The 12,290-nt window shown below is 49.8% G+C and overlaps 1 protein-coding gene across 2 annotated transcripts; it reads left to right on the top strand.

Annotated features, from left to right (window-relative positions):
- Positions 1-1,186: 1,186 nt before the first annotated feature.
- On the top strand, positions 1,187-11,542 carry Gem (GTP binding protein overexpressed in skeletal muscle). 2 transcript variants are annotated; one of them, XM_075966962.1, is made up of 5 exons: positions 1,187-1,368; positions 2,699-3,035; positions 8,050-8,126; positions 8,859-9,063; positions 10,226-11,542. In XM_075966962.1, the coding sequence occupies exons 2-5, from the start codon at positions 2,708-2,710 to the stop codon at positions 10,501-10,503; spliced, it is 888 nt and encodes a 295-aa protein (XP_075823077.1). In that variant the 5' UTR covers positions 1,187-1,368; positions 2,699-2,707; the 3' UTR covers positions 10,504-11,542. The 2 variants fall into 2 exon arrangements, with proteins under 2 accessions (XP_075823077.1, XP_075823076.1); XM_075966961.1 differs by having other exon boundaries at positions 1,216-1,338; positions 10,226-11,526.
- The last annotated feature ends 748 nt before the right edge of the window (positions 11,543-12,290 follow it).

Here is a 12,290-nt window from a genome sequence, read left to right as displayed (position 1 = left end):
TGCTTCCCACCAGCCAGCTCAGAGCAGAGGCTGGCCAGAGAAGCAGATGGATGTGTTGGACAAGCTAGCAAGACTCTAAACACAGCATGAGGGAAATACCCATGTCCCGGGGAAGAGGTCACTTAATGGTGCAGTTGCAAAGTTATTCAGACTTGGTTCTGAATGCTGCCCCTGCCACCAACACTGACCGTGGGCAGGTTCCCTGGCAGCATCACTAGTTCCTCCATCTACAACTGCAGAAAGGAGCAAGGTCCCCGGCCCACCAGCACCACAGGTTTTTGGAAATCCTAGCAAATGTCTGTAGCAGTTGTGATCGTGTGTCCTTCACGGCCAGGACCCTCGGGGGATCCGGCCTGGGCATCTCCCCATGTCCGGGAAGCCCAGGCTCCAGGCCACGGTTCCTTCCATGCCAAGCAGCTTGGTTCTCAGATGCGCCAATTGGGATGTGATTAAATTTCTGATTGAGGAGCTTCAGCATCATGGTCAGAACAGGAGGAGGCAGTGTTTATCATCAGCTGCTCAGAGCCAACCTGCCCTTTCCAAGGTCTCCCCAAATCTTTCATCTGCCCCCCTGTCTTTGGGCCTCGGCCAGAAGAGGGAAACGAACTGCTCCCCCTCTCCCCAATCCAGAGAGAAGGTGCTGCGAAGCAGGAAGAGCCCCATTGCCCTGCCCACCTAGGGGGACTGTAGCCCCCCCCCCCTCCGTCCTGGAAGCCGAAGCCTTGCTCGCTCAGGCAGGTCTGCTTTCTTGGCGAAGTGGACTGGCAACTCAGGGCAGTGTCTTTCCCCATCCTTTGTTCAGACAGATCACAAGTGCTCTGCTGGGAAGAGCGATTAAGTAGCACTAAGTGTATTTTTCCAGTGTGCACCTGGTAGAAAGAAAATAAAACAAAATCAAGGAGGCCAAGGATTAAACTGTCTATTCTCTCTCTCTCTCTCTCTCTCTCTCTCTCTCTCTCTCTCTCTCTCTCTCTCTCTCTCTCTCTCTCTCTCTCTCTCTCTCCTCTCTTCTCTCTTCTCTCTTTTTTCTTCTCTCCCCTCAAGGGGCGAGGGGAATCACATGACTGCGAGTAACTGATTTAGCCAAGTGGCTGCAACTCCAGAGTTTGCTGCAGAGCCGACCCCTCCCGGCGGGAGCGCTGACGTCACGGAAAAGCCCCGTCGCGGGGACGCCGAGCACTATAAACAGCGGCCAGCATCGGTGGCTTTAGGAGGCAGCACTGCCAGCGGATACCACACAGCCGCGGGTTGCGGAGCCAGCATCGCAGGCATCAGGCATTGCAGCAGGCATTGTGCCGACAGACGGCAGACGTCCACCCAGCGGCCTGGTGCAACCAAGTAAGAGGGCATCGCCGAGGAGCAGTCCCGGTAGGAGTCGCGGTGGGGAGGGGCGTGCCTGGTCTCTGAACTTTTTAAGTTGGGAAGGGAGCCCCTCGGCTGTGAGGTCTGTCCTGGGGGTTCTGCCATGGGAGAAAGAAGTTCAGGTGCAAAGGATGCGCTTCTCATGGGGGTTCCTTAATTCAGTTCCCAGAGAAGTGTCACCTTACCGAGTAGGTGGCCAGGCGCCCAGTTCGCCAGCCCAGAGACCGTTAAAAAGAAACCCGCTAGTTCTGGCTAGTGGCTTAGGAGTTGCGTTGTGGAGCAGGGTGTGCAAGCTCTGTGCGAGCTTCGCGCTCACGCGGGGCACTTGCTGAGTTAACCGTGGATGCTTCTGCGTTCTCTCGGGTAGTCTTGGTGGAACAGACTGCTCTGAAAGGTGAGGAAATCTTGCAAGGAGAAAGTTGTAGGAAGTTGTTGAGTGTCTTTTCGCTGAGTCTTTGACCTTCTTTACTTCAATAAGGTGAAACTAATTAAATAGATGAGCTAATTAAATAGATCTTGGAGTGGGCGAGGTTCGTTAAGAGTGAAGCACTTTCTGCATAAGTTTGATGTGTCCAACTGTGAGCAGGTCCTACCTGTCTCAGAAGGGCGAAGCTCAGGGCTAGTATGCTAAACAGTATCCATGAACAAGGGGGCAGAGGTAAGGCTTGAACCTCAAACAGAAGCACCCCACTCCCCAAATAATGTTCTCTTCAGGCAGCTGGAGAACATCAGGGCAACTTTACTAAACATGGAAGTTCCCCCAAAGTGCCTGTCCAGCTCAGCCAGGGGAGTGATGTCATTGCCACGTGTTCCCCACTGAGGCACAAAAGCCTGCAAGACGCTGGTGCGTTTAAGAGCCATGTTTAGGCAAGAGCAGCTAACCCTGGCCAGCTGGTCCCCACTGCGCAGACTTGTTGCCGATGGTAAAGTCATTTCTGGAGGCAGTGGGTTCTTCCAGCGGCCTCTGCGCCAGCTCCCAGTGGGATTTTCAAAGTTACTTTAAGGATGAAGGAAGATTATGGGCAGTTGGTGATGCTATTGGAACCGCAAATGACAGCCTGCTTGAGAAACCAGTCTCTCTCTCTCTCTCTCTCTCTCTCTCTCTCTCTCTCTCTCTCTCTCTCTCTTTCTCTCTCTCTCTCTTGCTCTCACTCTCTAGCTGAAAATTTTTCTTGCTAGGTAGGGCCTTGGTAACTGTTTCATTGGTGTTCCTTATAGTAAGAATGCTTAATTCTTACCCATCAAATGAAATACCACCGACGAGGACCGTGTTTGCACCCCCTTGGGCCTAGTTCATCCTTGCTAATATTAGCATCTTGTCTGCTTGGCTTCCCAGGACCCCACGATGACTCTGAATAATGTCACCATGCGCCAGGGCACTGTGGGCATGCAGCCACAGCAGCGCTGGAGCATCCCTGCTGACGGCAGGCATCTGATGGTCCAGAAGGATCCCCACCCTTGCAACATCCGCAACGGCCACTGCACTGCTCCTGAAGACCACTGCCGGCAAAGCTGGTCCTCCGACTCCACGGACTCCGTCATCTCCTCTGAGTCGGGGAACACCTACTACCGAGTGGTACTTATAGGCGAGCATGGGGTGGGCAAGTCTACATTGGCCAACATCTTTGCAGGTGTGCAGGACAGCATGGACAGCGACTGTGAGGTCCTGGGAGGTAGGTGGCCCAGCCCTGGTGGACTTCTGTCTTGTAGGCTGGAAGAGCAAGAGTGCTCGGGTCATTTTCTCTGCGGAATTGGAAGCCAGGCATGATGATATGAGCTTGTGATCCCAGCTCTGGGAAGAGCTATGTAGTGAGTCTGAGGCTAGCCTGGGCTATGTGTCGCTGCCTCAAAAAATAATAAATCAAAACAAAATGTATCTTCAGAATTAGGAGGAAATCTGTTTGATACCGAGATGGGTGGCCGAGGTCAAACCCCAGTCCTTACAAAGGCCCTCAGGACAAAAAAAAGAAAGAAGAAAAAAGAAAAGAGAAGAGAAGAACATGTGCACACAGCACCAGAATCTATTGCCCTGAGCCATCAGGGGGCTTTCTAAGGTCAAGTCTGAGGGGTCCAGGGAGGCTCACTCTGGCCTGGATAATTTTTGAAGAGTTGATCAGCCCAGACACTTTTTTTTATGATTATGCATAAAACCAAACTGATTTTGGGGAAGCACAAAACCCTGTTAGAGTGCATCATTTGGCTGATCCACTAATACCAGAGGAATTTACAAGGGTAGCTAGGTCCAATGCTATACTTGAAGTAACTTCATAATTAAAAAAATCAAACTATAGCTGGGCGGTGGTGGTGCACGCCTTTAATCCCAGCACTCGGGAGGCAGAGGCAGGCGGATCTCTGGGAGTTCGAGGCCAGCCTGGTCTACAAGAGCTAGTTCCGGGACCAGCATCAAAGCTACAGAGAAACCCTGTCTCGAACCCCCCCCCCAAAAAAAATCAATCAAACTATAAAAATGATGATAAATGCCCTGTGTAGAGTCTGGCAGGGTTTCCACATGGGTTTCTCCATATGGTCTTATTTCAAATATTTATTTATTCAGTCCTTACCTAATTCTAGACCTAGTTCATTAAAACATATATTATAGCAGCACAGGTAATAGCTTTACATTCTGGGGTAGACATTACAACTCTAGTGATCAGTTATTTCTATGCAGCTTCCTTCAGCTAGAGCCCCAACATCAGCACACAAGCCCAGAGCAGCAGCATACCCCATTTACAGTGTAGAGATGGAGGAAGGCATGCTCAGTGTTTGCATGCTTCACATGGTCTGTCTCCACTTTCAATTAACTGTACCCCTCATGGCAGACTTCGGGGTGAGGGGAGTAAGGATGGAAAGATGGCTTTTACTGTGACTTGTTTCTCTCTACCCAACTTGTGTAAACCCTGGCCCTCACTACCATGGCCCACGTCATTCTCCTCCGCTGTCTTCGAGTCAGGAAGTTCACTGCTTCAAGAGGCGGCTCAGGGACCCACCAGGAAGGATGACTCGCTGACATAGTATTCATTTCTCTCCTCACTCTGGAACCTGGGGGACTAAGCTAGAGTCAGGGGAGACACAGGGCAGGTGTGCAGCTGCTTTGCTCTTAGTATAGACTGGTGGGTGCTAGAAGACAGCAGAAGAGGGGGCGCTGATGCCAGAGTGGGCTTTGGCGGTGGAGGGGGCGCTCTGCGGAGTGCCTCCTGTTGGCTGTTGTCTACCTAGGCCTAACATGGTGTCTGCCTGTGCGTGAATGGGGTCTGGGAGGGAATGAGAGACTGAGTGGCAGATGGAGAATCGCCCCTTTGGGGAAGCTGCGTGTGGAGGCTGGGCTTTTTATAATTCACGTTGGCGCTCTTTCACTCACTCCACCATGCATGGGGTCCATGCTATGTGTTGGCACTGTGTTAGGCCTTTCGTGTGTGCTTTTGGCAATGCGTACACGGATAGAACCAATACAATGCTACTGTCCCCACTTTCAAGGTGTTGGGGTGGAGGCTGACAGAATCAAATGACTTCCTTCACTGTCCTCTGCAGGCCTAAGACTTAACTTCCGGGTGCTGTTAAGCACACAGCACGTGGGTACCCAGTGATGGCTGACTGTTAGAGTTCAGTGCCAGTGACCGTGACTTACAGCATGGTGCATTAGAAGCACCAGGAAAGCAACAGTAAATTGCTCTGAGGGCTGGTAGGGTTGGTGTAAGGAAGGGATTGGCTAGGTGGTGGTGTTTTATTTGTTTAAAGAGGGAGGAGTTGAAAAGTTAGTGGATAACAGGCTTCTAGAAGTGTTTGCCTATTCGAAGGGGCCGTGTCAGTGCAGAGGGTAATAGCCAATAAGCATAGAGGGATTGCCTGATTGATCTGTAGCTGGAACTGGGAAAGACAGGAGTTTCGTTGGAGAGCGAGGGGCTGGGGCTCTTCCTTAACTGCCTGCTCACCCGAGCCTCTGATAAAGAGAAGCTTCTCAGTGAGGGACACACCCAGTCCTCTTAAGTCTATTCCTTTGATTTAGAAGTGGACCCTCATTCTCATGGACTCGTTAGCTTTGTGTTTTCCCAGAGGAAGGGTTTCCAGGGTACGCCCGTGCATTGTTTTCCTCTCTCCAGCATTAACCGGGGTGCGCACACTGGTCTCCCCACATTTCTCCTAATAAAGATGGCTGTTATTCCAGACTACTGCAATGGTCCATGGTTCTCTGTGCATGGTTATTTCCACCTGTGCATCCCCCGTCCCTCCATCCTTTGGCTCGTTCACTTCGAGACAGTTCCTTAGCACGAACCACAGTACTTGATGAGGCGTGGTGGGGGTGCAGAGCCCTGGAGCTTCCTCTTGGCAGTGCCTCACAATGTGCTGTGGAGGTCAGACACACACCAACCAGAAAGCTAGCTGGGATGGGACAGCATTCTGAGTTACAAGGATAAAGTGGAATTCAGGGGGTCAGAAAAGGCTTGGTGGAAGAGGCCATCTCTGGGCTGGCCTTAAAGACAGCTAGGCTATAAGAGACGGTGCTCACGCGTACACAAGCAGTCTGGCAAAGAGCTCTGGGTTTGAAATGTAAGGCACAGGTTTAGAATCTCCCACCCCGAGGTGATTCAGGCTTTAGCTATGTGCCCTTGGCTCAGCCTCTTCACCCTAGGAAGCTTCCTCACATGTATAATTGGGGAGACACTTCCTAGGGTGGTCTGGGGACCAAGGGAGAGAGCGGTAAGTGTGTGGCACAGTGCGGGCCTGTGGTGCACACAGAATAAACACTGTTTACCGTCGACTCTGCATCTCCATCTCTCTGTCTGTCAGAAAACTGAGCCTTGGGCAACTTACATCGTTTAGAGCCACGTGGGAAAGGAAGGGCAGCTCTCAGATTTGAACTCAGGTTTGTGTGTGCCCCGAGCCGCAATGCCATGGCGTTTGCTGCTTATCCATTCAGTGCTCAGGTTTATACCGAGCGTATACAAAGGGTCAAGCACATTGTGGGCACGGGGCAAGGGGAGCCACAGAAGGCAAAGCAGCTAGGGAGACAACCGGGCAGGGGGCTAGCACAGCGCAGGAAGTAACTGGCATGTGCTACATGCTAGGTGAGATGCTAGGCTGCAAAGATGCATAGATCATGGAAAGAAGTGCAGAGTTCCGGTGCGATTTTAAAGGCACATTCAGAAAACACCCGGTTAACAGGGACAAGCCTCCCTCGGACTTAAAGGGGATGAGCCCGGCACAAGGACCCAAAAGAGATACATTGTCATGAAAGTTACAGTTTTTAAAAGTTGCAATTAAAAGCAGGAAACCCAGAGTAGGCACCTGGTAGTTGTGCCAGGTTGATGGGAAAACCTCTCAGAAAAATTCCAGGCCAGCCTGCCCTTCCAACCCCTGACAGGATTTTTCCAGATGGAACTCCTCTGGCCCTCGACTGCTCTTACCCTTCACCTACTGCTAATCTTGGCCCAAGTTCAGAGGGAAAGTGTCCATGACCAAGAGAAGTTGCCTTTGACAGGAAAACACAAGCTGTGTTGTGTATTTGTTTTCAAAGACGGAGAAGCCAGGCGTGATGTCACATTCCTGTAATCCCAGCACCTACGGGGCAGCTTCCAGGCCAGCCTGTGAGTTCCAGGCTGACCAGGCTACTGGTGAGAACCCATCTCACCCCAGCCTCATGCAACAAAACAAAGGGGCAGCGGGTGGAAGAAGATAAATGACGGGCCAACTAGGGACATCTCAGAATATTTGCTCTTGTGTGTCTGCAAAGAGGAGAAACACGGCTAGAGTAAATGGTCAGGGACCACCCACTGGAGCTCACAGTGGATTTTCCATGAGGCCCATGGAAACAGAGCTTACAGTTAAAATGTCCCGCGATGGAGCTTAGAGCTTACCGTTAATGCTTCCTCGGGGCTTCGTCCCTTGAATTGGGGTCAAAAGTTCTTCGGGAGTTTATTTATCCCTATAAATGGTTTTCCTCCAAAGAGGCTCAAGAATGATGGGAATAAGTTCCCTTTAATTCAAGCGATTTAGCCATCCACATACAAAACTGTGGAAGATGTCTTAGTAGGACTGGAGGACTGTGTGCCCCATGCTGAAGGAGAGCAGCAGTGTGTGTGTATGTGTGTGTGTGTGTGTGTGTGTGTGTGCAGATACACAGCGGAGTCAGAGACTGAGTCATCTTCCTAGCCCTTACAGTAGTCATTTGGTAATTTTTTCGCAAATGTTTGTATATTTACATAATTTGTTGTATATGTACTAAGTAATTCTCTGTCTCTGTCTGTCTGTCTGTCTGTCTCCCTCAGTGTGTATGCGTGCGCATAAGATATACATGTTCTTGTGAAAGCATGTATGTGTGTATATGTGTGCATGTCCACACGGATGCAAGAAGTCATTCTCAGGGGCTGTTCTTCCAGAACCATCCATGTTGTTTTGTGAGAGAGAACCTCTGGGTTTGGAGAGACTTGAGCTGGCTAGGCTGGCTGGCCAGTGAACCCTAGGGATACGCCTGTTTCTGCGCCCGCCCCCAAAGCAAGGGTTACAAGTGCTTGTCACCATGCTCGGCTTTCATATGGATTCTGAGGAGCGAACTCAGTTCCCGTGCTTGCACAGTGAGCACGGTGCTAACTGAGAGCTGTCTCCTCAGCGCCCACGGAGCGTATTTTCTAGTGTGAATCTGACAGGAGCCTTTTATGCCTGACTCTGATAGCAATGTCCTTTCTCTTCTAGAGGACACATATGAGCGCACCCTGGTCGTTGATGGAGAGAGCGCAACAATTATTCTCCTGGACATGTGGGAAAATAAGGTATGTATGACCCGCCGCTGTGGGTGTGTTCTTTTAGGGCTTGCTTTTCGACAGGCTGCTTTGTGCCAGGGTGACCTTGTCCCACACAGTGGATGCTCCAGAGGAGGTGGGCTCATTGCTTGATTAGCATTTACTTCTGGAGAGCAAGAGCTTGCGGAGGAACAGATCGTCCACAGACGAGCCCTAAAGAACAAACAAATTGCAGCGGCTTGCCCTGAGTTCTATTAAAAACCACAAGAAGTGTATTTGTTTTAGGAAAAGTTCAGGCGAGCATGGCCACTCATTTCCAACGCTGCATGCCAGCATGGCTTTGGGCAGGCTTTTGACCTCCCAGCACATACGCAAGGTCATTTGTTGGTTGAGAACCCTCCTGTTCTCACCAAAGAATTCTTAATTCTACCCTCTGAGGAAGACAAAAGGAAGCTCATAGGAAGTTGGGAAAGGCCTATTTTTGGCAGGTTAGATGAAAATTGGAAACACTGTTTGTCAAAGATGTTTGTATGCATCACACCAGCTCAAGTTGTAGTAATTGGAAAGGAAGTTTTTTGGCACAGAAACGATACAGACTCTCTTTTTGTCCCTAGACATCTTGGAAGACCAGTGCATTCTGAGGGGTGAGAAGTAGTTTTCTTCCTCTCTCTTACTTGGGGAAGACATACAGTTTCTTTGCAACAATGACATCTCGATTTTCAGGCTGGCCCGAGCTCACGGCAGGTCTTCTTGCTTCTCTAGGGGGAGAGTGAATGGCTCCAGGACCACTGCATGCAGGTTGGGGACGTCTACCTGATTGTCTACTCTATCACAGACCGAGCAAGCTTTGAGAAGGCCTCCGAGCTAAGGATCCAGCTCCGCAGGGCCCGGCAGACAGAGGACATCCCTATCATTTTGGTTGGCAACAAAAGTGACTTAGTGCGGTGCCGAGAAGTGTCTGTGTCAGGTGAGGCCCTGGGCACCGCCCTTGTACCACACACACTGGCCTGCAGGCAGGTTCCCTTCCCTCACCCTGCGAGGCTGCAACTAGGGGCGCAGTGGGGTGCTCCGTGGAGTTTCATGTCTAAGACGCCCATGGTTCCCATCCTTTGTATTAGTCTCTGTCTCTTGTTCTCCTTATCCTGGTCTTCCTGCAGGGTTCCAGGTTCTCCCCACTGCCCTTTGGGAAGAGAGCATCCTCAGGAATTTACTGGCAGTCTTAACCTTTGCCCTGTGTCCTTCTGTTCTCCAATCAGATTTCAAGTTCAAGGGAGGGAACGTGGCTTAGTAATGCAAGGGTGAGGAGCTCTGGCTTGGGAAGCAAACAAAACAGCGTTATCCTTGGGTTGTTTATATCTACCTAATATTCTGGTCCCCAGCCTCTCCTTCTAAGCTTCTGGGAGGGCATCAGACTGATGGAACCAGTCTGCTTCTTCATCCTTTGTTCAAGGATAATTCCTGTTTGACGAGTGTGCCTCCGTATTCTTTTTAGGGCCCTCAAGATTGTTTGTATTGGTTTCCTGTAGATTTAGTAGGACCGTAAAAATAAAGCGTGGCGTTTTTAGTCCCCGCTCAGTCAAGACAATCTCTCCAAGCAGTTGGACTGTCTTGCTAGGACACAGCAGATTCAGTGTTTATTCCTTTTCAAACTAAAACTTGGACACATAGTTATTAAACCCAGTGGAGTTTCAGAAAAGCTTGAATAGTTTGATGTAACCATATTATATATTTATAAAACCATCATTTTTCCTCAAAAGATCTCATCTCATCATACTTTTTTTTATCTTTTTAAAGAGAGGAAAGCTAAGTAACAGAATTCGAATTACAGGTTTTGGGGAAGGAAACGGAGTCAGGAGAAAGTGTATAAGCTTGGGCGTGAAGCAAGGCTGGGTTTGCTGTCCCTGTCAGCTGCCTGAGTTCCCTCATGCTTTTAAAACACCTCAGCCAGTTTCTCCACCTAGCTGATGAGAGAGGCTGTGTGCCCTGCTGCCTCCCTCCTCCTATAAAGTAGTCTGCTGCTCGATGTTACCCTAGTGCAGTTTTGGAGACGTGTCCTCCAGCGCGGCCACGTGGTGCAGGATCGTACTCTGTGGCCCCTCTGACTTCCTTCTCCCCTCCTCCTTTTCCAGAAGGGAGAGCCTGCGCGGTGGTGTTCGACTGCAAGTTCATCGAGACCTCTGCGGCCGTGCAGCACAACGTGAAGGAGCTGTTTGAGGGTATCGTGCGGCAGGTCCGCCTGCGCCGGGACAGCAAGGAGAAGAATGAGAGGAGGCTGGCCTACCAGAAGAGGCGGGAGAGCCTCCCCAGGAAAGCCAGGCGCTTCTGGGGCAAGATTGTGGCCAAGAACAACAAGAACATGGCCTTCAAGCTCAAGTCGAAATCCTGCCATGACCTCTCTGTGCTCTAGGTACCCCACGTCACCCAGATGTCCCCCACGGGACATCATTGAAGGCCTTTGGGACCAGTGATCTATATTAGATTGACTACATAAGCATTGTTAGAGATGGCTTCCCCGATTGCAGATGGGAATCGACAGGTTAGCCTCATGGGCAGCCACGCGCACGGCCAGGGAATCTTTGTCAAGAGTCAGTATTTATTCTTAGAACAGCTTGGCCTGCTACACGGACACCTGAGACTCATTTAAGGGCATGTCTGGGGTTCACATGAGCTTTTATTCCCTCTTCTATGGGAAGCAGAATATCGAAACTTACCCAGAATGCCTAGAACAGGCGTGCCTCATCATCGAAGTTTCGCCCGGTTTTGTTCTCTGTGAATCTGATGCCCTTGAGTCCTACAGAAACCTAGGGAAAGGGCGAGAGCTTGTCGGAAGGGGGGCTTTCTGTACATGTGTCTCCCTGGAGGGGCAGAGCAGAACTGTCCCCTTCACGGCTGTGAAGAGAAGCAGCGCTGGAGTTGGCTGGGTGGAGACCGACGCATACTGACAGGGTTTGTTTAGAGACCACAGAGATTTGTAGTCTTCGGAGCTGATCCATGTAGCACTTAGAGGTTCAAAAAAACTGTTTACTTATGTGTCTTAAACAATTGCTTATTTTGAGGAAAGCATTTTCACCAAATTCTAGTCAAATCTTTTTTGCTTTGTTGTTTTTTGAAATCATGGAGCTATCATAAAAGTGTTTTTTATAAATCTCAGCTAATTGACAGCCTGGAGTGCAGAGTGATTGCTCTTTAAATACGGTCAACAACTGTTTTCCCAAAGCATAGCAAGGCCCCAGCCCTGTATGCCGCAGCTGTGTTCTATTTATTATTATTTTGCAAATAGCCATTTTAACATTTGATAAAGCATATTTATGAACATATTTCTTACTGAGAAAAAGTCTGTTTTATTACCTTTTTTATCTTTTTTCAAAATATGCAAGTTTTTACCTATATGTCTTATAATAAAATAAATAAAATCATTGAAAAGGAAGGCATTCCGTTTTCCTCTCCGAGTGAGCTCAGTACGATTATTTTCTGTGGCTTCTAGAGCAAGCTGCATTGCTGGGAGATGGACGGAGACACCGCTTCTCCTGTCGTTAGCGGTGGCTCAGTCCGCAGCTGTTTCTTCTTTATTTTGTGGAACCCCTGACTCCTGTCCTTTGAAATCATGGTCCGCATTAAAGAAGAGGTATTTTTGGCTGATTGAGCTGGGAAGTATTGGGGTCATAGAAAGCTGAGCTATAATCAAAGCTGATTGGCCTGTGGGTTTTTGCTTTGGGTCTGGCCAATTCCTGATGGAACAGATGGGCCTGGCATTGTCCCTGAAGGCTCACGGTCTTAGGCGGTGCTCAGACATTGGGGGGATTTAAAGCTCTCTCTGTCTGTCTCTGTCTTTCTCTCTCTGTGGTTAGCTGAGGGCAGCGGACACTGGTGATTTCCAGTCTGAGATCTCGCCAGGCAGAGTTTAAACTGTTTGCCCTTTCTGCCAATAACATAGCTCGGCCTGACTCCCAGGACACCTCTGCAAGGGCCGTGTGTGTCCCCTGTTGGAACAGAACCTGCTGGTGTTCCTCTACTGGCTCCTCCTAGACCTTCCTTCCCTGTCACCCCACTTTCTTTTTGAGGTTGTAGACACCCCAATATGTCACACCCATGGGATCTCCTGAATCACCTCAAACTTCTGTAGTTTCCAAAGGCGTTCCAAGTTTTGTTTGGAATTTCTTTTCCAAGTTGAGGGCAAGCGTTCCACATCTGTCC

Source organism: Microtus pennsylvanicus, chromosome 3 (genome assembly GCF_037038515.1).
Source record: "Microtus pennsylvanicus isolate mMicPen1 chromosome 3, mMicPen1.hap1, whole genome shotgun sequence".
Taxonomy (NCBI): Eukaryota; Metazoa; Chordata; class Mammalia; order Rodentia; family Cricetidae; genus Microtus; species Microtus pennsylvanicus.
Note: the sequence above shows the minus strand (reverse complement) of the source record. Positions and strands in the feature narration are given on the sequence as shown.

What these genes read in the sequence shown, in the direction of transcription:
- Gem (XM_075966962.1), top strand. Translation starts at nt 2,708, where the DNA reads ATGACTCTGAATAATGTCACCATGCGCCAGGGCACTGTGGGCATGCAG. An exon ending in CGACTGTGAGGTCCTGGGAG is followed by an intron (nt 3,036 to 8,049) that starts GTAGGTGGCCCA and finishes TTTCTCTTCTAG; the next exon opens with AGGACACATATGAGCGCACC. An exon ending in CCGAGAAGTGTCTGTGTCAG is followed by an intron (nt 9,064 to 10,225) that starts GTGAGGCCCTGG and finishes CTCCTTTTCCAG; the next exon opens with AAGGGAGAGCCTGCGCGGTG.